This window comes from Jaminaea rosea (genome assembly GCF_003144245.1).
Source record: "Jaminaea rosea strain MCA 5214 unplaced genomic scaffold BDZ90scaffold_17, whole genome shotgun sequence".
In the NCBI taxonomy this organism is placed as follows: Eukaryota; Fungi; Basidiomycota; class Exobasidiomycetes; order Microstromatales; genus Jaminaea; species Jaminaea rosea.
The window spans coordinates 48549-72256 of record NW_020289991.1 but is presented as its reverse complement, the minus strand read 5'-3'; the positions used below and the strand labels follow the sequence as shown (position 1 = coordinate 72256).

Genomic DNA, 23708 nt, shown 5'->3' with positions numbered 1-23708 from the left:
CGAAAGGCGTGCACGACAGGATTAGAGTGAATTCACACGTCTCAATCACAGCTTGAAGCTCTCCGCCCTCTTCTCTCCGCCAGTCTCTTTGGCTTTGCCCCCCCGAGCCGCCTTCTTCTCGCCCTTGCCCACCACCGTTACGCCCCGCATGCCCAACAACTTCTTCATCGCCTCGTCCTTCTCGCGTTGATCCGCACTCTTCTTGCTGCTACCGCTGCCACTCGAAGCAGGCGCGACCTTCTTTCCAGCCTCATCATTCATCCTCTTCGCTTCACCGCGCTCAGCCTCGCCCGCCTTGCCCGCCTTGGCCTCACGCTTCTTGCGTCGATAAGCTGCCTGCTTCTCCTCGTGGGTGAGCTCGCTCTTTTCGCCCCGTAGAACCGCATCTCTCTCGTCGCGCTCGAGCGTCTCGTGAGCGGCCAGCTGAGGAGCCAAGTGAGCCGTAGTGGGCAATGCCGTCGCACTGCCTTCCATCGCGATCGCGGGGGCCGAGCTCGAGAGCGTCGTGATCGCTGCCTTGGGCGCGCGAGGAGTAAAGTGTGCGTTGGAGAGCGCATCTAGCTTGTCGAAGAGCTCGTCCATGAGCGTCGCCACCTGAGCTCGCTCCGACTCAAGCTTGCGCTCCGACTCGCTGCGTGGCGCCTCCCCTCCCTCAGCCTTGCGACGTAGGTCGTCCTCGTACTCTTCGGCCAGCGATTTCCCACTCTTGCGGTCGCTCAGCTCCTGCTCAGGTTTGTACTCGGGCTGAGCGAATACGCGCCGAGCAACGACGTCGTCGAAGCGATTCTCGAGGATGCGTCGCTTGATCAACTCTTCGAGAGCTTCCGTCTTGTCGATTGTGATAGTCGGCGTGGGGCGTGACGTCTGTTCGAACTCCAAGTCTTGCTCGAGCAGAGAGTCCTTGGGACGAGCGCGTGACGACGCCTCGCCCGCCAGCGTCCAGTCCTTTGCGGCTACATTCTCCGACTCGAGGCGGGCAATCTCTGCTTGAAGGGTGGCGAGGCGTCGCTCATGCGCGGAGAGCTTCGTGTTCGAGCCTGACGCTTCGTCGCCCTCCTCGTCGCTGTCGTCGCCTGCGAAGAGGTCGCCAGCGAATCGTCGCGCAGTCTCCTGCTCCTTGTCCTCGTCAAAGACGCTCCCGCCTGCCTCGCTTTCCACCTCCATCTCGTCTTGCTCTGAGGCGCTGCTCGACCCGTCGCTACCCTCGTCGCTCTCGCTGATATCGCTCTCGTCGTCCGACTCCGCTTCATCGTCGCTCATGTCGTCGTCGCTGCCGCCACCCTGCTGCTCGGCCAAGGCGCGCAGGAGCTCTGGCGTAATCTCGCCATCCTCAAGCCCCTTGTTCGGTCGAGCCTTGATGTTGCGGATGGCAACTTGAGGGGCAAAGCGGACGCGAGTGGTCGGGCGCGCTGGCGCGTCATCCTCCTCGCTGCTGCTGCTGGACGCGTCGCTGTCGTCGGCGTCATCGGCAGCGAAGTCAGCCGGGAAGTCGTCCTGCTGCTCGCGCGAATCGTCGTGCTCCTCGGATTCCTCCGCGCGCGCATCACGCTCTTGTTTGGCCAGCTTTGCACCCTGTCCCACGCGCGATCCCTTCCCCTTGCCCTTTGCACGCTTCTGTGCCGACCCTCGTTGCCCAGCCCCCCCGCCCGGTGGAGGCAGGAAGAAGTCGGCGTAGCGCAGGCCAGCTGCAGACCCGAGGCCACCCATGCCAGCATCCCCATCCTCGTCATCGCCCTCTTCATCGCTGAAGGCTTGGAACATGTCGACGTCCTCGTCGTCGTCCTCGCCATCGCCATTCGCCTCTTTGAAGATCTCGCGACGCTCTTGCTCTTCGGTCTGGCGGTTGAACTCGTCGATGGAGAAGAAGTCGTCGTCGAGCGTTGGATGGCGGCGTTTGCTCTTGGATGATGAGGAGGATGAGCCGGCTGCTGCGTCGTCGTCCAGCGAGTCGAGGATGGAGCGCTTGGTGGCGGGCGCGGCGGGCGGGACTGACGGGTCGATTTTGTCGTCGTCGTCGTCCTCCTCGTCCTCCTCGCTGTCCATCAACTCATCCTCGTCCTCGTCGTCGTCGTCATACTCGTCATCATCATCTTCGTCGCCGTCTATGCCGCGCATCCCACCCATAGCGCGCACCCTCTGCATCTCTCGCCGCTCATCCTCCTCCTTCTTCCTACGCTGCTGCTTCTCCGTCCTCAGCGGCTCGTGGTATACGCGCTTGCTCGAGCCAGGCCCGTCCTCCTCGTCAGACGAAATGTCCGATGCACCAGGGTAGCCCTCTGGGTACATGCCCTCTTCTTCTTCTTCGTCTGAGTCGGGCGCAAAGTCGTCGTCGTCGTCATCTTCGCCATTGGAGATGGCGCCGGCTTGAGCGGCTGCGAGCGCTTGAGAGCGAAGCGCCGGGTCAAGACCTATGGCTCGCAAGTCTGCGTCTGAGAGTGATGTGAGGTCGCGAATGATCTCCTCGCGCTGAGCATCCGAATCGGCGCCGCGCTGCTGCTTTTTACGCTTCTTCTTGTCGACCTCGTCCGAGGGCTCGACGTCTTGCTCCGCCTCCTCCTCCTCCTCTTCTTCATCCTCCCCGGGTACAGCACCCGTCGTGACGAGAATCTTGCCCAGCACGTTCTCGATCGCCTGATTGCGGTACTCGAGCTGCTGCCAGACGGCTTCCTCTCCTACGTCGCTGAGCACCAATCCTTCGAGTGGTGTCGGGGGAAAGAGGTCGTGATAAGGAGAGTGACGCTGGGCTTGTCTTTTGCGCTTCTTGCCAGCTCCAGAGCGAGTCGTCGTGGTAGACTCGACGCCTACGGTCTCGCGCAGCAGGTGGCCGATGTAGGGGAGTGAGAGGGCTTCACTCTCCAGGGCTGCGAGGCGAAGGGAACAAGCTCCATGTCAGCGGCTGCCATTTGGCATCGCGCTCACTGCCCTCGCCATCACTCACAATGCGCAAACACATCCTTTAAGGCCGTCTCGCTCTGCTCAAGTATGCCCGCATCCACCGACCCAGTAGCAAATCGCTCCGGCTGCGAGGCAATTGCCTCTGACAAGTCGACGAGGGAGCGCAGAGCTGGCGGTGGTGGCGGGATCACAGCGCCATTGCTGCCATTCGCTGCACTGCCCGAATCCCCCATGGTGAAGGGGACGAGGGACGAGGAGGATAACAGGGATGATATCGTGGCGAGGAAAAAGGCGGTAAAGGCGGAGCAGCAAGAGAGTCGCGAGGGCCAATCTCGAGCCGCCGCGGCCAAAATTCAGCGACGGACGCCACGTGGTTGACAGACGGGCGGAGGAGTGCTTATGTCAGCAGGCGAGGGCAGCCTACTGCGACTCGACGAGCAGCGTGCTGTACCTCACGTCGAGTGCGATGGATTGGTATATTCGAGTCGAGATTATGATGGATAGGTGACAAAGAAAAGGTAGGGCAGCCCGTGCCTCTCAGCTCTACCCTGCAGACGTCGAGCAGCCCACATTCCTCCCGCTCCTGCAGACTAGCGCCCTACGTTGGTGTGCGCTACTGCGAGCTCTGAAGCTGCCTTGGATCGATGGCCTGCATACCAACGCGCCCGGCGGTGGCAGCTCTCCCACGTACCGCGTGGCCGTTCACCCTCTTGCTGGCGCTGACGTTAGTGGCTTGGTCCCCATTGTGCCGATGGTGAGCGCCCCTCGCGTGACCCTCTTGTGACGAATCGCGGCCGCTGTCCACATGATCCCCCTCTTCGTCACCATCCTCCCCCTCACTGCCCTCGTCCTCTTCGCTGTACATCGACTGATCTTCGTCGTCATCGTCGCCGCTGAAATCGCTCTGCGCATCCTGGCTATGGCGCACCCCATGCTCACCCTCCCTCCCTACCCGCAGCCGCTCCTTCAGCCTCGCATTCTCGGACCTTAACCGCTTCACCTCAGCAGCAAGCCGACGATTCTCCACCCTTAGGTCTTCCGCTCCAGCCGATTCAAGACTGTCCCGCTTCGCTGCTCCGCTGATGCTTTTGCTGCCATTCCGAGGCGGTCGTCCAGGCCCACGTCGACTGTTCGGATCGCCCTCGGCGATGCGACGCGCCTTGTTCCTGTCCCTGAAGCGTTGCTGAGCTCTGCGACTCGACTCGCGACGGGCAGCTTTGCGATCCGCGTCAGTCTGATAGACGGGCTTGCGGCCACGATTGTTCTTCTTCTTTGGAGGGTTGGCAAGAGGGTTCTCGACAGTGTTTGGAGCGGAGGACGAGGAGGCGTGTGCTTGCTGTGAGGAGTGCGTGCCTTGATTTGAGGCGAGGGTAGACACGCGATCGCCCGAGCTGGGCACGCTGTCGTCAAGGCGCACACGCTTGGCTGCTGGACGTCCCTCTTGCGAGCTGTACAGCATAGCAGTCTGCGCACCCTGCGACTCATCCTTGCCCGCCGACTCCTCACCGGCTGGAGGGTAGGGGCGAGTCTGGTCTTGCGCAGCCAGAGCCGCAGCCGCGGCAGGCGAGAGTCCTTGCACTGGAATATTGGGGTACGTGGGGGAGCCATGAAAATCTGGAAAGGAGGCCGTCCAGGGCACGTATGAAGGGTCATTGTCTTCGTCGTCCTCCTCGTCATCTAGATTGATGCCCTGCCCCGGCGCGAGAGAGGGGAAGAGGGACTGCCAATCGCTCAACGCGGTGACGGCTTGCCCAGGGGGAGTAGCGGCGGCGAGCTGCTGCTGCTGCTGCTGCTGAGCTTGGCGCTGCTGGAGTCGCTGCTGCTGTTGAGACTGCTTCTCGATGAGATCGCGCAGAATGGGCACGAGGCTGTCGACGCTGCCCGAGGATGCGCCTCTTTCGCCAAGCCCGCTGCCACTGGGCGTCGTGGCTGGGCCGTACCCTAGACTGGTCTGAATAGAGCTAAAGATCATGGTAAGAACCTCGGGCGGGACTTCTTGACCCGATCCCAGGACGGTGGTGAGGAGGTCAATTGCCGCGCCGTAATCCGGTTGCGGCGTCGGTGCTGACGCATAAGGTGACGTGGCCGTCGCGAAAGCGGGCTGCTCCCAGGCAGCCTGAAACTGCGGTTGCGGCTGCGGGTGAGCTTGGGGTATCGCCGATCCATTAGGTGAAAAGGCTGGAGCTGGCGTCGGAGGCTTGAGCTGAGTCCTGCTCGAACTCGAGGTGTCGGCCCCGTTGTTGGTGTTGAAATAGAGATTGAAGAAGGCGGTCGCATCTACGCTCTCCCAGTCGATAGGAGGCTCCTCTGCCACCTCAATTGCTTCGCCTTCTTGACGCTCCTCGCCTTCGTCTTCCACGTCATCGTCTTCCTCCTCCTCCCCGTCGTCGTCTACATCCTCGCTGCCGTCCTCCTCCTCCCCCTCTTCTCCTTCGCTGGAGTCATAGTCATGCTCCTCCTCGTCGTTGTCCTCGTCGTCGTCCTCCTCCTCGGCGCTATCGTGCGCGTTGTCGAACGCCACCCTCCTGGACTGAGCGCCTTGCGGCGCTGCCTTGCCAGCAGGCGAGGAGTACAGTTGGGCAATCTCTTGAAAGGCCGTCGAGGGAGTGAGCGCCTCGATTGGATGGGCAGTCGATGCTGGCGTGCTCATATGTTGGGGCAGGGTGAAGGCGGATGCATCCGCCAGCATGGCGAGATTTGCTGGCGCGCTCCTCGTGGGATGCTGAGTCGCGCGAGGCGACGGAGCGGGTGAGGCGACCATCATCGCGGGCGACAAGCTCGCGTGGGCTGAGGTAATGGTCGAGCTGAGCCTAGACCCTTCAGCTGAGCCCTTTTGCGAGATGACTATGCGACGACGTCGAGCATGATGCGCAGGGTCGCACGAGTTGACAGGAGGTGGTAGCAAAGAAAGATGCGCGATTCGCCCGCTCAACCTTCATCTCGCTCTCCGCTCCGCCTTGCCCGGCGCCCCGCCCTGTCTCCACTCGACGCGCCACGCCGCCACGCGTTCATAGCCGCGTCCTGCTACAAGGAACCTGAATAGATGATAGTGATGAGCGAGCGAGCGAGCTGGTGATGATACAGCGGAGCAATGAGAGCCAGTATCAACATGAGATATGAGAAAGTCCGTGAACCAAGCAGTAAAGCAAATGTCCATACGCGCGCGCCTCCCCGCACACTTAGTACCGCCTTTGTGGCACCTCGTACTGCGCCGGTGCCCCTCCTCCTCCCGAATAAGCTCCATAGTCATAGCTCGGGCGATACCCTGCCGTCGGTGGTGCGTTGGAGCTGAGCGGCTGAGCCTGCGCCAAAGCGTCCGCAAACGGATTCGGCGTCGTATTGTACCCGGATGCCGGCGTAGGGTCGTAAGCGCCGTACTGCTGCGGAGGCGGCTGGGCGTGCTGCATGCCGTAGCGTGCTTCGATGTTCGAGACTGGATTTGAGTAGCCTCCTCCACCACCGCCATATCTGCCGGGCATCATCGGCGTCTCATACGGCTGGGTGCCTGCCGCATCGTCGTAGCCTGGGTAGCGCTGCTGCTGGTCGTACGTCTGCGCGTGAGCATGCGGGTCGTCGTCGTCGTCGAATTCGCCATCGCCGAGAGGCTGGAAGGCTCCGCCATCGCTTGCTCCGCCAGGATGAACAAATGGGCTGCGTGCGGGGAGGCATACAGTCAGCGACGCGCTCCTCTCACCCCCTTGGCGTTTACTCACGGTATCCTTGGTCCCGCCTTCCTACTCTTCTTGAATTCCAGCAAGAACAAGACCCCCAGCGCGAGGAACGTAATCCACGTCAGCCACAAAAAGGCAGTCTCCGCCCTCTTGGTGTTGCAGAAGCCAGGTAGCGCCCCTTTGTAGTCATCCTCCTTGCCCGTCGAAGACTTGACGTGCGGGTCCTTGTTAACGTCTTTGCATGCTGGGGCGGTGAGGGTGGAGATGGTCTGCGTGACCGCAACGATGGCGCCGAGGATGAGGCAGAAGCCATTACCTACAAAGCCAGCTCGATCCTCGCGGAGGGCTCGGTCGAGCTCGGGCTGCCACAGAGGGAGGAGAGTATATGCTGCGTCAGCGAGGCGATACGCAGCTAAGCCTTCATCTCTCGCGTAACTCACCAGCTTCTTGCCTCCTGATCCCCTCTCCACCAGCACAGGAACCAGAGTGAATACTGCGCTGACGAGGAGAAAAGCCACAGTCGCGAATAGCAAGAATCCCGTCAAGCCTGAAGGCCCGCCAATCCACTTCTTCTGAAACACCGCAGCCACAATTGCTACAATGAGGGCGAGGAAGCAGAGCAGCAGCGATGCTATGCGCAGCCAAAATGTGATCTTGGTCATCCTCTCGTCTCGATCGCGAGTGGCCGCCGCAGCTGTGACGGACGGCCCAGCGGGTCCAATCCCCTGGGCGTACTTGTCCTCATGACGACCGAATCCGTCTGTGCGTGGGCGTGGGTCGTTGGACCACCCAAAGCGCTGGAGTGTGCCCCGGAGGGTATTCATGATAAGGGCTGGACGAAGAGGAGGTGCGGCGCCTTCGTGGTGGGTTGTAGGGTCAAGAGTATTGGGTGGGTCGAGACGAGACGCCGAGATTGGCTGGCGGCTGGCGGTTCAAGGGTTGAAGCGGGAGGAGGTGGTGCGGACGGAGGAGCGGCGGGAGTGGAATCTGCCTGCACCGCAACGCATCAGCCGCCCTGGCGCCCCGCTCGGGAGCAAACCAACACTCGAACTCGTCCTGCCCGTCTCAGCTGAGCGCGCCCGCGCCCGCGCCCCTCGCTTGACAGCCCCTGAGTCGACAACTCCACGAGCGCGCAACTGCTCCTCAACCACGAGCCAGGCGAAGCGACGGCGACCATTGTGACGACGCCACCATCGTGCTATCTCCTGGATGTACGTTTCGGTGATAGCTCAATTCTCGCTCGGCGGCAAGGAATGTGATGACCCACGCTCGCACGCACACCGGGTCCGGATGTCGTTCTCCTCCATTCCCGCCCGCAACCTACGACTGTCTTTCCTCGGGAGAAGGTAACGGCAATTCAGTGACTAACAATGAGCGGCGTGTGGGCAGCGTGACCCACCATTAGCGGAGGCTGGCAAGCACTTACCTGCCATATCGGCGAGACTGCGCAGTACCCGCGAGCTCTCGATCCTCGACGTTGGGATCGAGCAGGCTACCAGAGCCGTCAGCCCGCGTCATCATGACCGTTGGGGTGGGCTTATCGCGAGTCATGCTGTGCAAAAACCCACAGCACAAAGCGGATGGTATAAGTAGCTCGATCGCCTCCGCATCGATCGTGCTGACTCCTTCCCCGACAACCATCCGACTCGACCCTACCTCGATCCCTCCTTCTACCATCATCTCCCCGCGCACCACAAGATATCGCTACGACCCTCGACACTACACGACAGTATACCGCACTATGCTCGCACTCAAGCGCGGCGCTTTAAGCCAAGTGCTCTGCGTCATCGTGACGCTTACGCTGACAGTCATCCTCAACAACCTCCCGGCCTCCTTCGTCAAGGCTGCCCCTCTCCCAGTGACCAACTCCAGTGACGCACTCGAGGTGAGTCTCCCCAGCCACAGACCCTCAATGAGCAGCTGCTTACTTGACTTTCCCCTGCAGGCCCGTCTTCACCCCAATCACGATGCGTGCTACAATGTCCATGACCGCAACTGCGTCCTCTCTGATGGAGGAGTCGAAGTCCATCTGCCTGCCGAGCCAATCGACGAGGCACCCCTCACGGTCGTACACAATCACACGACCAAGACCAATGACATCGATCACGCCATCATCGAAGATGTAGGCAAGCCTGTCAAGGAGGGCGATGCTGAGGAACGCGATGTGGTGACTGTCGAAGAGGTGAGTCGCTCACGGTCACTGCAGGGGCCGTGCAATGGTCTTCTGACACCGTCTCGACGCCTGGCTCGCGCAGACCATGGAACCTGAGAGCGCACCTTACCAAGACGCCAGAGACCTGCTAGATTACTCCACGGACGTATCCATCGAGCGCCGCAGTGGCGGCAAACCAGTTTCGGGGGTGAGCTTCACTGCCTCTTCGCCTTGCGCACGTACAAGACGCCCAATCTCACCCTCCTCACCTCGTTAACCCCGACGTCATGCGTCCCTAGTGCACGACCTACAGGGGAACCACGACTTGTCTTCCCCCACCTACACCTGCAGGCCATCATGGCATTCCCCCTTGCGGTGCCCAAACTAAACGCGTCTGCCCGAAGAAGCCGCAGGGAGACGAGGACGGCGGACCGCCAGGCCAGGAAACTGTGCTTGCCCACAGCGAAGAGCCTGAAGGGGAGGCGGCTGGCCAGGAGGAAGCAAGCAAAACCTTCGCCGAGGCTATCACGACCGAGGACGAATCTTACGAAGAAGTCAGGGACACATCGAACGTCTCCGACGAGGATCTTTTCCGCCCTCGTCCCTTGAGAGGAGTGAGTCCGCTTCCCTCTTCGCACGCTCACACAGTGCTCGAGAGCTCCACCTGCTCACCTTCTCCATCCCCGCCTCGCGCGCCCGCAGTGCAGGATCTATCGTGGAGTCAGGTACTGCCTTCCCCGACCCACGCCTGTAAGCCATCATGGCCCTGGCCCCTGTCGGGACCGATTCAAGCTTGCCTGCCCAGCCAAGAAGAAGCCCGGCGCTGGTCAGGGAAGCGGAGGTGGGCCCCCTTCCCAGACTTTGGGAGTGGATGGCGGAGAGCCTGAAGAGGGAGGGTACGATCAGGAGGAGGGCGACAATCAGGAGGAGGGCGACAATCAGGAGGAGGTAAGTGACCCTAATCCTCCTCCCCCTTTGGTGTAGGCTGAGCGAGATCGTCCCCAACGTCGCGTCGTCTCCTTGTTGCGCGTGTAGCTCGTGGTCAATGTCCCACAAAAGGTCTATACCAAGAAGAAGAAGAGGAGCGAGGCGCCCCCTGGCCAAGCTGTCGCAGACCGCGCACAAGTGATTGAGGAGCAGCGTCGTGGCCCCGAGAATCGCGATCCGATGCAAGACGACGATGAAGTGAGACACCTCCGCACGTCTATTGCGTTTGGCCTTCGTAGAGCTGCTCATGACCCTTGCCTTGCTACGTGCTCGTTGCTGCAGACTCGTGCTAAGATTACAGAGATCGACTTCGAGTTGGATGCAAAAGAAGGCCTGCTCGAAGAAGGACCGACCCCTCCCAGCCCCCTCTTCCCCTCTTCGGGCGACGACGGGCTCGTCAACTCACGATGGCACAACAAGGCTATCCTTCACGTGAGCTCCTCCCCCGTCCTCCACCCACTCTTCTTCCCCACGCACTCATTCACGCCTCACCCCTCCCTTCCCGCACACCTCGCACAGTGCTACATCCTCAACGGCGTCCGTGACTGTCTGCCCCGCGCCACGCCTGCCAGCGCCCACAACGAAGATCTGTGCAGGGATCCCATGGAGCGTACGTGCCCGAAAAAGATGAAAAACTTGAAGGACTTGAAGGATGCGGGCAAGAGTGACAATACGATCGTGCAAGGTGAGGAGGAGGCGAGCGAGGAGGAGGAGCAGGAGGAGCAGGATGAGCAGGAGGAGCAGGATGAGCAGGAGGAGCAGGTAGTGGATGAGAACGTTCAGCAGCAGGAGCAAGGAAAGGTTGACCCCGAGGGAGTGAGTGACATTGCGCTATATCAAGGCTGCGGTGCAAGCCGCTGACAGTATCTATTCCCGCTTACCAGCCCGACCCCACCCATCCAGTCGATAAGGTTGCAATTAGGCGCAAGGCGGACAATGCCTGAGGATCAGCTGCTCAAGTCATTCAGAGAACAACCAAAAGCTCGGTGGATAGGTGGAAAGAAAGATCCTACTTTCACAACATTCTTCGTTTCGTTGCTACCATACCGCCGCTCGTGCGCGATCCTGTGCCTCCTTTCACACGATTCGATACTCTCCTAGCCCGCACCCCTCTCAAGCTGAGAGGACGAATACCGTACATAGTTCTGGCCTTGACGGCAAGCAATACATGAAATGCCCACTGCTGCGATTCTGGGCCTGACATCGCCCGTCTGAGAGAGGGGTGTGGTAACAGCGTTGTTCGATCGAGCCCACCATCTGCGGCGGGGCATGATCCACCCGTGAAGATCGAGGCATGCCCTGCCGCCGTATGTGGGACCCATGTGGGCCAAGCCAGCTGCAGGTAAAGGTAGGGTACTGCTTCGATGTCGTCTGCTCCCATTCTCCGTACCGGTATGTAGTGGGCTACGATCCACTGGTCCGGATCGAGGCTCGCCCTTTCCCCTACCCTAAGCGCTACTCAAAGCGTGCCCAGCTGTACACTCCCTCTCTGTTCCATCTCATCACTTACCAGTAATACATCATGAGCTCCGCTCTGACCCAAGCCCTCTGCACGCGTTGGCTTCCGATGCTCTGGCGGAGATCGAGGCTCGCCCTATCGCCCAGCCTGATGTCGATGGCGAGCGTACAGTAGACAGATATAAATCACGCTGCTGCCCCCTCTCCCCACTTTTCCCTCCTGCAAACCAATCACGCTGTTACGACCATGCATCTACCCAACAGCCATGCCTTACTCGCCCCACTCACACTCAGCATGATGATCACCACGCTGATCATCATCCTCCTCAACCAGGCCTCGACGACCGATGCCGCCACTGTCCCTCCTCTCATGCGCGGCATACCGGGCAAGATCCTTCCTATCAACGAGTGCCACGGCACTTACCAACGCGACTGCCATCATCACCGTCGCGAGGAGCAGGATTTTGCTGCTGTGCACGGTCGTGAGGGGTACGTGTTTGCGGAGAGGGAGGAGGAAGGGCAGGAGGAGGAGAAAGGAGATGAGGGGATCGACATCTACCTGGACTGAACCGCCGACGAAGGGAAGGGGCGGGGGATTGTAGAGGGGCAAGATAAGCAAGGAGGGTGGAGGTCTTTTTACACGGCCCGGCTCTATGGCTGGACTGTCAAGGTTGATGGATGAATACACGACTAGATAGATGAGGTGCCAAGGCAGGGATGGCATACACGACCAGAGAACCGGCGGGGAGAGCGGTGGGTAGGAGTATACACACGGCCATTTCATGAACAGCTGGCTTGTTCATTTGCCTTCTGAGCAGTCGACAAAGCTTCGAGCGTCTCAACGCTCTCTTCACCCACAATACCTTCGCTCTCACGAATCGTGTGACGTTGAGCACGTCCACGATACCAGCTGGACTTGCTACCTTGGGGGCAGAAAGAGGCGCTAGGCTACAATGGGCTGTCGGCCATGACCGCAGAGCGATCAAGGAGGGATCAATCCATGTGAGGCGGCGCAAGGTGCTGATACGGCTACAACGCCAAAGCCGCTCTTCTCTCTGTGCGGCCAGGACATGCCTTGCCAGTCGGTCGCGTGGCCCACGTGGCTCTGTCCGCCCTCGATGTCGCCCGACTGCACCGGCGGCTGTGTGTGCGTTGCTGACTGAATGCGGGGATGAAAGGGGGCGCAGCCACTCAATACTCTGCTTAGCTCCGTATCCATCACTCCCTCGACGCATCACAACCATGCGTCTTCCCTTGACCATCCTCGCTCTCTCATCTTTCGCTCTTGCCTCCCCAGTCCCATCCGATCAACTCATCTTCTCCTCGTCCTCACCTGCAACGCCCTTTCTCTCCTCGCCCATCAACTTCTTTGCCTCCATCTGGTCCAATAGCATCGACGTCCTCACCCCGCGCCTAGTCCAAACAAGCCATGAAACCGCACCATACTGGGACCTCCCCTTGCTGCTCCGCTGGAGAGGCATCAAGTTTGCCGATGTGACCGACCACGCTGAGCTGGGTGTGAGCCTCTTGCAGTCGTCACCCTCCACTCTCTCCAACGACTCGAGCCCCTTCCCATCTAAGCTTTCCTACCACGACCAAGTGAAACACGTGCACACCAACATCAGCACAGCAGGGCCACGTACGAACATCAAGCACTTGACCTCTTTCCGCACTCGCTACTACAAGTCGCAGACAGGCCGCGACTCGCAAGTCTGGCTGCGCGACCTTCTCCAATCCATCGTGGACGCTCATCAGCCGAGCGACATCGCAGATTCCTCCCGCATTTCGGTGCGCGAGTTCACCCACGACTGGGTTCAGTCCAGCCTCATCGTACACATCCCCGCCACGAACCGCACGGCAGCTTCGTCCAACGGGCTCGTAATCGTCTCCTCGCACCAGGACTCGGTCAACCTTCTCCTCCCCATCTTCCCCGCCCCAGGCGCAGACGACGATGGAAGCGGGACGGTCACGCAGATCGAATCTCTTCGTGCCCTCATGGCTACCGGTTGGCGTCCGGAACATCGCGATGTAGAGTGGCACTTCTACTCGGCAGAGGAAGCAGGACTCCTCGGCTCTCAGGCAGTTGTGAGCGATTATGTCCGACGTGGGGTGAAAGTGGACGCAATGTCCCAATTCGACATGACTGCTTTCGTCCCCACGGAAGCCAAGGACTCTCCACCAGCCATGGGCATCGTAACCGACTTTGTCTCTCCAGCACTCACCACCTTCAACAAGCAATTGCTCCACTCCTACTTGCCAGAGGTCCAACCCATCGAGACAAAGTGCGGCTATGCCTGCAGCGATCATGCGTCCTGGACCAAAGTTGGGGTGCATAGCGCCTTTACTATCGAGAATGAGTTTGCAAAGTGCAACTTGAAGCGCATACATACTACGAGGGATGTGTGGGATCACGATGAGTATAGCTTCGAGCATATTGCTCGATTCTCTAAATTGAGCAGCGCCTTTGTTGTGGAGTTGAGTGGGTGGGCGGGGAGCAAGTGAGACGGGGAGTAAGTAGTCTTTGTGCCTGCAATGCAATGGGATAGCATCGTGAGTCTCCGCGATGATGATGATGATGATGACGAATTAAAGCGACGACGTGAAGAGCGAGAAACAGGTAGAGACTGACTGACTGACTGACGTGTATATAGAGTGTGCAGCGCGACTACGAGGTTGCTACGCTACGGCGTGAGTAAAGTCGGGAGATTATTAGCAAGAACATGGAGCGGGGGGAGGGAGAGGAGATCGTTAGGGGGAGGAAGTGAGAGAGACCCGTCTCTCTCACAACGACGAGGGCAACATGGAGTCCTGCTCCATACTACCGCTCGCCGCCTGCTGCTGACCGATCGATGCCTGTCTCTGCGCGAGCAGGGTCATAGGTGGTGGACGATCCCATACGCCCACGCCCACGGCGCCGGATACGGTGCTTGGTCTCACTGAGCCCGCCTCACCGAAGGCGAGGGCAGAATTGAGGCTCGAAGCAGAAGCAGAAGCAGAGTGTGGAGACGCATCACCGCCTGCGGTAGTGTGCATCGTTCCTGAGCCCGAGCCCGTGGCGGACATGGTTGAGGGTCGACGACTCGACTGCGCCGAGAGTGCCGGGGCGGCCTCGTCGTGTTGTGGGGCGGAGAAGATGTCGTTCGACGAGTTGATGAGGAGACCGCCTACATTGTGAGGCGCAGTGGTGATGGGCGGATCCGTCGACCAGAGTGAGGCAAGCGTAGCAGCCGTCGCAGGCGGGAGCTGCTGTTGAGGCGCTTCACCGCCGTACAGCTCGGCTTGAGGGACGTAGTATTGGTGCTGGTGCTGCGGATGAAGATAACGAGCATTTGCGTGGCCGAGATGACCATGCGTGCTGCTGAACGTCTCGTCCCCAGCTAAGCTAGCAGAACTGTCGCTGGTTGCTGGCCAGAAGGTGGTCCTCTCTTGCCCCGCCGCGGCTTGATCGTACGGGAACGACATACCGTGCTGGCCTGCATGCTGGAAGGGCAGTTCGTACGGCGCTGTAACAGGTGAAGGGTCGGTGCTGCTATTGACGAATGCGCCTGCGCCACCATGAGGGAAGCCGTACGAGTTGGCGCCAAAGCTAGGCTGATGCGGGCTTTGCTGCCAGTCATGCTGCCTGAGCAGCGGCGGAGGACCAGCAACGTCCGTCGAGTGGCGAGGCATGGGGAGCGGAGGCGGGACCGATCCGCTGACTTCGCCGCCGGCGCCAGGCATTGCGTCGTAGATGACGAGCTTCTCCGCGATGGCGGCATCCGACCCCTTGAGCGCGAGGACTGCCTCCTTGAGCTGATCGTATGGCCCGCTCAACACGTGCGTAAGGCATCGCGTCCCTGCATTTCCCTCGGTGAAGTCCTCCGTCTGTCTCCATCGATTCTGCAGGGCATCAGCCTCATCCACGGGATCCGCGCTCCTGAACGTCTCCATGTAGAATTGAGGCTGTTTCTCCAGGTCGACCCTTAGCATTCCAAGGGGCTCGGAGATGCCTTCCGCCAGCTCGGCCATCGAGGGTCGGACGGGGCCGGAGAAGGCGAGGGAGTTGATGGAGGTGTAGGGGAGATCGATACGGAAGCCCACCGAGTCGGCCTTGAGCGTCCAGGAGAGGCGGTGTAGTCGCCGCGAGAAGAAGCAGGTGAGGGGCGCGATTCGACGCCAAGTTGCGATGCAGAGGGAGAAGGCGGGGAGCTGCGTGATTGCTGCGGCGTGGAACGGACAGACGCAAGGGTCAGAGAAGAAGCAAATGTTCGTAGGCGGCGACGCGCTTGCACTCACACTGCTGAGCATCAGCACTCAATTTGGATCTAGAGGCTTGACGCGCTGGCGTGCTTGCATGTGAGGAGCTCGCTGGGCGATCCACCTTGGCTGTCGGAAGGCGCGAAGTCTTGACTTCGGGCGAATGGTCCATCCTCGCATCATCAACGCTGGCCTTGAGCTTTGCGCGTCTGCGGAGAACAACGAGGTGAGAAGGAGAGGGTCAGCTCCAGTTGCCATGGGGAGAGTGTTTGGGGGACGCACGGCGAGGCGCGTGGCTCTGTGGGGGAATTCGCGACATCCTCGACTTCTCTGACTGCGGACTGCTCTTCGACATCGTTATCGCTAGCATGCTCTTGCTTGGTTGCGCGCGACCGTTTGACCGTGACCTTGAGTCCGGTCTTGTCTGGCATATCGTGATACACAGCCTGCAAAGCCTCGTGCGAATCCTCGCTCACTCCTGTCGACTTGCAAAGCTTTCGAAACCGGGCGCGCCTTACCGTACCAGAGAGAACGAAGCGAAGCGGAGGGGCAGGCGCGGGCGCGGGGGAAGGGGACACACGGCTAGAATCACGGGCACGACGCGACTGACTCTCTGCACATCTCTCGTTGCACTCACTTGTTCTGGAACCAGATCTGTACGCTCCTCTCTGGCATGCCGAGCTGATCCGCTAGCTCCTGCCTCACCTTACCCTTGGGATTACGGTTGTGGTCAAAGAAGGCGAGGAGCTGGCGCTGTTGCTCCGGCGTGCATTTGTGGCGCGTCTTCCATGCGGGCGTGGTCTCGCGGCGATGCTTGCCCGTAGAGGAGGTTGCCGAGCCGGTGCTGTTGAATCGCTGGCTACGGCGCGATCCCATTGAGCTTGGACGTGGAGGAGCAGGGTCGTACGCTAGGCCATCATCCGACTCCGGCGAGCTGTGCAGCTCTGGCGCGGAAAGGGTCGTGTTGACCGACGCCATGGTGTGTCGTTTGGAGTCGTCACGGCCAAAGGGCATGAGGGCGTCGAGTTTGGTTGCGGCACCCCCGGTGCTGCTTGAGATCGAGCCTGAGCGGCGGTAGCTTGAGGGCGAGCGTGAGGAGGCAGATGTTGAGGCGGATGTGGCTGATGTAGGGTGCAACGACACCTCGAGGGATTGCTGGGTGAAGTGGTCGTGACTATTACTCGCATGTCCGTCGATGCTTGAGTCGAGGCTCGTGGGCCAGGCAAAGGTGCCCATGCTGCCGTCGTTGGCGGCGTCTGTTGTTGAGATTTGCAGCTTAGGGTAGACGCTCGAAGAGCGCAATGAGTGTGGAGAAGTCATCTGAGCGTATACTCAGACGAATTAGCAGCGGGCGCAATCGCTATCCGCGCTCGCTACGGTACTCACCGTACTGCTGGGCTCAGGAGGCCGGTCTGGATGTATATAGTGACTGCAGAGTGGCGTTGGCGATCGGTCAGGCGACGAATCGTAGGGCGTGGCAGTCATGGTGGGCGCGAAGTGGGTGCCGTGAGGATGGATGTGGAGTGAAGAGAAGGGAGATAAGAACGAAACGAAGTCAGCCACCCCATCATGACGACGGACTACTTGACACCAAAACCAAAACGAGCTACTGCGAGTGGATGCACGACACAGCCATGTGAGGGGCACCACGACGGCGACGAACGCGAGAGCAATCGATGCTGCTACGCTACGACGCACGCTGCTTGCTCGCCACCGCGGGGTAGATGGCTGCGCAATGTCTACCCGCCCAACGCCAGGCACGCTCATTGCTTGGCGCTTCCCTTTCATTTGCGCGCAGAAGGCAGGAGAGATAGCTACGGCGACAATGGCCGTCCACGCTATCGCACCCTTTCCCTATCTAGTCCAATCGCGCCACTCTACTCACCTGTATAAGTGGCCGGTCTGAAAGTAGGGGCGAGACTCAGGTAGTCGTGATGAGCTCGATGATTGGCGTAGCGTAGGCGCGAGGTGCGCTTGTTGGTCGTGATCGTTGAATCAAAGTGTAAAGTAGAGGGCAGGGCGGCGTGAGTGGTGACTTCCGAGCCAGCGGTAGTCGTCGTCAAAGAACAAAGGGGCTGGCTGCTGATTGGCAGACGTATGAAGGGGGGATGAAAGGGATGAAGGGTGGATGATGGAGAGAAGAAGGAAGGGTCGACGCTTGAACCACCTTGTAAGATTATAAGGATGGCAGGCTTTTGGCTGGGCGGTGGAGCACAGACGCAGGCCTGGTGGCACGCGAGCGGCGGTTGTGAGACAGAGGGCTCGATGGCTGCAGGGTGTAGTGCGAGACAAGTCCTTCTGCTGCAGGCTGAGAGATGGTGACGTAGCGGCAACGCCCTCGAGTGACTGCTTGAGACTGGTGGTAGTGGCCGACGACAGACGGTGGCAAACGCCTTTGCCCCACCTCGCGATGAGGGCGGTGACGAGCCAGCCAGGGCTGTACGAAGAAGCGACGGCGTCGAACGCGCGATAGCAAAGTGGCGTCTTGCTGATTCGACAAGGCTGTGCTGCCGTACGAGTGAGTGAGTCGTGAGCTGAGGCCCCTCTCTGCCATCCAGAGGAGGTGAAGGCGTTCCTTCGCTCGGTCTGCTCGGCGAGACAGTGTTGCGCTATCAGGACGGCGGCAGTGGCAAAATTCAATCGAGTGGTAGGAAGATCCACCTCTCTACCGCTCAGATCGCTCCACCCTGGTGACGTTGCTCTGGTAGCTCCATCGGCCACGCCATCGCTTCCAGCTTGTTCGGCGCACTAGGCCCTGCCCTGAGTAGTGTGGCGTCGCTCCCGTCACAGTCTCACAGCGAGATCTGCCCAATCGCGCAGTGTGTTTCAGCGGTGGAGGTACTGTAGAAGGGGCCGTGCTCTCTACCATTCGTGCCGCATCGGTGTCCATAGGCTCAGCTTGGCCTAGCCTCGCTCGATGTCGCGATGAGGATCTTGACATGGTTTTGACGTTGAGTGCGGCAACGGCGGCGGCGAGGCCCACGCGTGAACGGAGAGAAGAGAGAGAGAGAGGCTTGAGCGCGATTGGCAACTCCGCCAACGCCAAAAGACGAGGCGAGGGCGGGGCACTGCAAGAAGGGCGAGATCCGGCGTGGCCCAGGCTGTCTAACCAAACCAAAGCTGCCGTCGCACGATCGGTCTCGAGATGGTGAGGTACGGAAGCTGTGGTCTCACATCGGCGAATTGGATTTGGAATGCTTTCTTTCGATTCGAGCCGATTCGAGTCGAGGCGCTGATGAGAAGGAGGCGGAGGCACGGCACGGCACGAAGAGGAAAAGGAGGAGAGGCGGCGACACGAGGCGAAGAAGAAGAAGAGGAGCGATTTGTACAGGGTGAGCAGCGGAAATAGAAGAGAGAGTTGTCGAGAAAAACTGCAACGTGCTACGTCGCTATCTTGGAACCATCTTGTCTTTGGTGTTGATAGGTTGGGTAAAAGTACAAGTTGTCGAGGCGTGGTGAGATAAGGCGAGTCGAGTCGCAGCGGTAACTGAGAAGACAGAGCTTGCCTTGCCAGAAGTGGTAGTAGGGCTGATGTCATGGGCGAGAACCTGAGAAGATCGTTGCAATGTCGTTGAGTTGAAGACGTGGCGCTTAGTGGGCATGCGTCCATCCCATCAAGAGTCGCTCCCCATGGGGGCTGGGCTTACGCTTCTGATTCCCGCCCACACTGTTCTGTCGTCCCCTTGCTCCTCCCTTGGGCGGCGAACCAGGCGTAGGCGAGGTATTAGGCGAAGTGGCCGCATCGCTGTTCGGGGTGGGAGGCTGTTGGCCAGCAGGAGTCGAGCTCACGCTGATGCTACGGTGTCCGTGGTGGTGGCCCATGTGGGGTCGCCCACCCGCATTACCCGCTCCACTGCTAAGGCTGAGCTTGCGAAGTAGTCCGCCCATGCCTCCGCCACTGGCAGGAGGGCTCTGTGGCTCCCCACCACCACCGCCGCCGCCGCCGCCAGGTCCATTACCGGATCGCAGTCCCCCGATGCCCGCCCATCCTGCACCGTGATTGTACCCTCCAGCCCAGGTGTCCCTCTTGTTCTTGAACTGCTCGTACGAGGTGCCCAGCCCGATGGAAGGAACGCGTCCGAGAGGCGCACCGCTGCCTGCTTGAGCACCACCAGCGCTGTTGGGTCCCGGCGTGGGAGGACCGGCAGAATCGATGCTAGAGATGGAGGAGGCAGACGAGGCGCTAAATGCTCGATGGTGACGAGGGTGGGGCATGGATGCCGACTCAACAGCTCCTCCATCCACTGCGGAGGAGTCACGGTCGGGGAAATAGTCTCGCTGTACACGCTGGTGGCTCTGTACTGCTGCGGGCGTGTTGGTGGAGCTCTTCAACCCATTAACACCTGCGCCAGCCGTGGTCCATCCGCTCGAGGTGTTGCGGAAGGACGATGTAGGAGACATGGGTCCGCCAGGGAGGGAAAAGGCGGTGCGCGTGTAGATGGGGGAGAAGGCTGGGGGAGAGTTGCGATTGGGAGGGGGCGCTTGCTGTTCGTGTTGGTGGTGGGACGAGTGGTTCGCATTTGGAATGGCCGTTGGGGCTGCCATGTTGGGCGGGCGCACGGGTGGCGAGCTGGGTGTGTTGGTGGTCTTGTTTGCTGCTAGGACGACTACGACGTTTAAGGATGATGTGACTTTGCTCTCGTGGTGCGATAAGGTGGATGGGATGGTAAGAAGGGCAAAGACAACGGGACCTCACCCCCGTGTGAGCCGTGTGAGCCGTGCGAGCGTGAACGCCTGTGTGTCAAGTGTCCAAGTCCCAAGGGCCGTGAGCCTCGAGGGAGCTGAGCTTTCGTTTCGTCTCTTCGAGTGGCTTGAGCGGCAAGGGCACTACACGAGAGGGCGGGCCCCAATCCAAGGCCTGGCGCGGCGGCAGCTCCACACCACAGACAGCAAGATGCAGCCTGCAGCGCCCTGCCCCCCGGCCGGGAGAGTCAGGCACATGAGCCCAGGGCTGCGAGAAGGGCGAGTGCGGGGTAATAAAGTTGGCTGGCTGGTGCGAGCCAAGCGGGCAATAAGGACCAGCGACGAGGGAGGAGAGAGGCTACGAGCGAGGGCAATGGGGCAGAGGGGGCAAGCCAGGCGAATTAAAGACGAGATCAAGAGGACCCAGAGTTGCGAGCTGCGAGCAAAAGGGGAAGGGAGGCACGCAATCGCGCTGGCTCGCACGCTTTGCACCCACATTGCGCTTTCGGCCCGCCGGCTAGTGGTCGCAAGAGGATGAGAAGGTCACGCGAGTTGGAAGGGGCAGTGATCAATAGCATCGAGCATCTATGGCATTGTCAGCATTGTCACGCGTCCCCATATCTACGCGCTTATCGCCGCCTTCTCCTCCCTCTCCAATGCAACCCCATGCGGCGAAACCTCTCCGCCCACGCTGAAAGCCTGGCTGATCAGCTGGCTAACCGCAGCCAGGTACCCTTCTCCGGGCTCATTACGGAAGAGGTACAGCAGCGACTCGCTCAGTCGTAGTACTTCGTCCTTGGTGAGTGACTCGCGCCCCTCTGAGTGGAGCTTGAAGAACCACGAGACGGAGGAGAGGACGTCACCCGATGAGAAGACGATGGGCGAGAGACCGTAGATGACGTCCTGGCGTGGCGTGTGGGATGGAAGAGGTCAGCATCATGCCTTACTTCACGATATCGTCTCGCGCGACTCACCTGGAAACTCAAGGTCCCCCTCTTCTCGCTATCCCACGCCCTAAAGATCCTCCGTACCAACTCATGCTCAGCCACCTTCTTCTCTGTGCGCTCGTGCAGCCCGCTCAAGTTGGACACGATATACTCATCCCTAGCCCAGGTAGCCATCTCACTGATAAAGATCAAAAAAGTCTCATAATCGATGCGCATCTCCTTGAAGTCCTGACTTGTAGGAGGAGCCGGTTTGGCAGCAAGCATAGCCTCGGCAGCTGCAGCCTTGTCCTTCTCTGACAACCCACCTTGCTGGGCAGCAACGGCTGCTGCAGCCTCTTTGGCCTGGCGTTCGTGACGTGAACGGTAGATGGCCTCGACCATGTGGTCGTACACCACGCCGGCCTGATCCTTGCTGAATCGGCCCAGGTCGCGCAGTTGGCGCACCGCAGAACGTTTCGCAAAGAGCTCGATCTCGTCGACGATCTCCTGACGGAAGCGCTTGCGTTCAGAGGCAATTGTTTCTGTTGTGATGACGCCGAATTCGCGGAAGGCGACGACTAGTAGTCTGAGGGGGCGACGAGAGGCGGGGAGGTGCGTGTCAGAGTGGGAAAGAGAAAGAGCATGTACGAGGGACGTGTGCGCGCCACACGTACTCTTGGAAGTTGGTAATGTTGCGATGCTTCGGATTCGTTGCCTCTGGATGGGCCGATTCGCCTAGCGTGGCAAAGTAGTTGCGCAGCACGTTGATGAAGGCGCCGTCGTCTGTCACGGAGAGGATCTCTTCGCCGTTGATCTTGAGGATGGCGAGGGCGACTTGGAAGAGGCTGTGCGGGTGCGAGAGAGGAGGACAGGAATGAGTGAGTGGGACTAGGAAAGAAGAGAAGGGAGGGAGAGGGGCACGCACACCTTGGGACCCATGGCCATGAAGCAGTCGATGATGCGGAAGGCGAAGACCCTGTGCGCAAAGAGGGAGGAAATGGTGAGCTCGCGATGATAAACCCGTCGGTCCTGCGCCTACGCCGCACGCACATCGGCATCGAATTGATGTACAGGCTCAAGAACCAGGGCAAGCTAGCAATACTGAGCTGAATGTCCGTCCTCACGAGATGCTCATGAATGAGGGGCAGGGAGCGCTGTACCAGATTCTCAAAGACTCGTCGATCCAAAATCGTGCCTGCCATGCTCTGTGTGAAGTAGCCTGGAAGCAGGCGATCGCACAGCGTGTCGAGGAGGAAGTAGGTCTGCTCCTCGCTGCAGTAGATGAGGAAGGCGGCCGCCAGGATGTTGAGGCCTTGCGTATAGCCTGGTGCAGGCCGGGGGCCAAGGATACGATGGTCAGCTCCTCAGGATAACTCTACGTCTTGCCGTCATCTCGCTCACCCTGCTCCGGATTCTTGAAGCTAAACGCGTAGAGCACCCTCCGCAGCGAATTGATTCCCTCCTCATTCTGGAACCCCACATACTCGGGCAAGCTTCTATGCAGATCCTTCTCAATCTCCTCGGTCGCAGTCGTCTTCCTCCCCTCGTTCTCCTTGAGTATCGCCTCAAACTCTCCCTGATGATCGAATCGATTGAATATACTTCCCGAAGTGAGCTCCCAGATCTCCCCTCGAAGGGCAGAGGGGAGCCCTACTTGGACGAGGCGAAGGAATTGCGGGTAGCGGGTGGTGGTGAGTGATCGGCCGTGAATGGAGAGGTAGGAGCGCCAGAGCTTCATTTTGGACTTTTCGCGGAGCTTGCGGGCATCGCCGGGGTATTTGAAGCGGGCGCCCAGGCCGGCGTGGTAGGGTGGGGGAGAGGAGGACGAGGACGAGGATGAGGCTGCCGCTGAAGTTGTTGCTGCGTCTGCGGATGCCTCCTTCTCTGGTACATCGCTGCCCTCGCCTACCTCCTTCGCCTTGTCTGCATTGGCTGGGTCCAGGCTAGGGTTGAGAACATACTCGGAGTAGCATCCTGCGGTGAAAGGCTTGAGCTTGCGCATCGAAGGGAGGACGGCGCGAAGGTGATCCCGCAGGAGGGAGCAGAAGGACTCGCATTGTGTTCGGAGTGCGTTGAGTTGGACGATCTACGGGCGAGGGAGCAGTGTGGAGGTCAGTCCCAACCGGCACTAGGAGCATATATGCTGCGCCAGGCGCCGCTCACCACCCTCATGCCATGCCAAACCACAACTGCCAGCGCGAAAACCCCGCTCCTCTTGGTGTTGAGTCTCTCCACCCTCCTCACGCAATACAGCGGCAGGCTCATCCTGCAACTTCGCCTGTCCAGGCTCTCAAAGCATAGGAAGCGCTGCGTCAATGCCAGCCTTCCCGCATACACCTCGTCCTCCTGAGCATCATCGTCGTCCTCTGGGTTGGAGAGGGAGAGGACGGCAGGAATCTCGGAGAGGGGTACTTGGCCGTTGGGTAGGGAGAAGGAGTGTGTGAAGATCTGTGAGCGCGAAGGCTCTTTTTGGTCGCGGAGGGAATGGGAGATGGTTGACATCCTTGGCGATCGGTGGTGGGCTGAGGGAGGTCAATCTATTCGCGCGAGGAGAAGTGAGAAGTCACAGACCCAACGACGTCGATTCGCGCTCGAGCCACGTCCACTCGCAGCCTCGCAGCCTCGCACCGGAACCCCGCCCCGCTCTCGCACAGCCGCTCAGGCGTTCAACTCGCCGCCTCGACTCGACGCCGTCTCAAG

The 23708-nt window shown here is 60.1% G+C and overlaps 10 protein-coding genes across 10 annotated transcripts; 3 read left to right on the top strand and 7 right to left on the bottom strand.

Moving 5' to 3' along the window:
- Positions 1–10: 10 nt before the first annotated feature.
- BDZ90DRAFT_281877 (hypothetical protein) lies at positions 11–3196 on the bottom strand. The gene is made up of 2 exons (XM_025509404.1): positions 2939–3196; positions 11–2861 (listed from the first exon to the last, which is right to left on the bottom strand). Exons 1-2 carry the CDS (start codon positions 3126–3128, stop codon positions 46–48), a joined length of 3006 nt encoding a protein of 1001 aa, XP_025359496.1. The 5' UTR covers positions 3129–3196; the 3' UTR covers positions 11–45.
- An 8-nt stretch (positions 3197–3204) lies between these two features.
- BDZ90DRAFT_87997 (hypothetical protein) lies at positions 3205–5794 on the bottom strand. Its single transcript, XM_025509913.1, has one exon. The coding sequence runs from the start codon at positions 5657–5659 to the stop codon at positions 3509–3511; it is 2151 nt and encodes a 716-aa protein (XP_025359495.1). The 5' UTR covers positions 5660–5794; the 3' UTR covers positions 3205–3508.
- A 24-nt stretch (positions 5795–5818) lies between these two features.
- BDZ90DRAFT_234501 (hypothetical protein) lies at positions 5819–7526 on the bottom strand. Its single transcript, XM_025507039.1, has 3 exons — positions 7007–7526; positions 6609–6928; positions 5819–6546 (listed from the first exon to the last, which is right to left on the bottom strand). Exons 1-3 carry the CDS (start codon positions 7226–7228, stop codon positions 6075–6077), a joined length of 1014 nt encoding a protein of 337 aa, XP_025359494.1. The 5' UTR covers positions 7229–7526; the 3' UTR covers positions 5819–6074.
- A 147-nt stretch (positions 7527–7673) lies between these two features.
- Positions 7674–9878, top strand: BDZ90DRAFT_234499 (hypothetical protein). Its single transcript, XM_025507038.1, has 5 exons — positions 7674–8451; positions 8512–8748; positions 8822–8926; positions 9018–9332; positions 9421–9878. Exons 1-5 carry the CDS (start codon positions 8086–8088, stop codon positions 9700–9702), a joined length of 1305 nt encoding a protein of 434 aa, XP_025359493.1. The 5' UTR covers positions 7674–8085; the 3' UTR covers positions 9703–9878.
- Positions 9746–10668, top strand: BDZ90DRAFT_87918 (hypothetical protein). The gene is made up of 4 exons (XM_025509912.1): positions 9746–9903; positions 9988–10137; positions 10225–10390; positions 10590–10668. The coding sequence occupies exons 1-4, from the start codon at positions 9886–9888 to the stop codon at positions 10613–10615; spliced, it is 360 nt and encodes a 119-aa protein (XP_025359492.1). The 5' UTR covers positions 9746–9885; the 3' UTR covers positions 10616–10668.
- A 592-nt stretch (positions 10669–11260) lies between these two features.
- On the bottom strand, positions 11261–12361 carry BDZ90DRAFT_87857 (hypothetical protein). Its single transcript, XM_025509910.1, has one exon. The coding sequence runs from the start codon at positions 11945–11947 to the stop codon at positions 11435–11437; it is 513 nt and encodes a 170-aa protein (XP_025359491.1). The 5' UTR covers positions 11948–12361; the 3' UTR covers positions 11261–11434.
- Position 12362: 1 nt separating this feature from the next.
- On the top strand, positions 12363–13804 carry BDZ90DRAFT_87874 (Zn-dependent exopeptidase). Its single transcript, XM_025509911.1, has one exon. The coding sequence runs from the start codon at positions 12406–12408 to the stop codon at positions 13663–13665; it is 1260 nt and encodes a 419-aa protein (XP_025359490.1). The 5' UTR covers positions 12363–12405; the 3' UTR covers positions 13666–13804.
- Positions 13805–13944: 140 nt separating this feature from the next.
- On the bottom strand, positions 13945–16719 carry BDZ90DRAFT_228586 (hypothetical protein; the record flags this gene model as incomplete). Its single annotated transcript, XM_025504820.1, has 4 exons — positions 13945–15362; positions 15439–15608; positions 15682–15912; positions 16037–16719. 4 exons carry the CDS (start codon positions 16717–16719, stop codon positions 13945–13947), a joined length of 2502 nt encoding a protein of 833 aa, XP_025359489.1.
- A 1893-nt stretch (positions 16720–18612) lies between these two features.
- On the bottom strand, positions 18613–20046 carry BDZ90DRAFT_234497 (hypothetical protein). The gene has a single exon (XM_025507037.1). The coding sequence runs from the start codon at positions 19942–19944 to the stop codon at positions 18991–18993; it is 954 nt and encodes a 317-aa protein (XP_025359488.1). The 5' UTR covers positions 19945–20046; the 3' UTR covers positions 18613–18990.
- Positions 20047–20703: 657 nt separating this feature from the next.
- Positions 20704–23564, bottom strand: BDZ90DRAFT_256100 (putative MDR1-Mac1p interacting protein; the record flags this gene model as incomplete). Its single annotated transcript, XM_025507876.1, has 7 exons — positions 23172–23564; positions 22410–23094; positions 22059–22332; positions 21934–21984; positions 21683–21853; positions 21057–21594; positions 20704–20985 (listed from the first exon to the last, which is right to left on the bottom strand). Exons 1-7 carry the CDS (start codon positions 23508–23510, stop codon positions 20704–20706), a joined length of 2340 nt encoding a protein of 779 aa, XP_025359487.1. The 5' UTR covers positions 23511–23564.
- Positions 23565–23708: the final 144 nt, after the last annotated feature.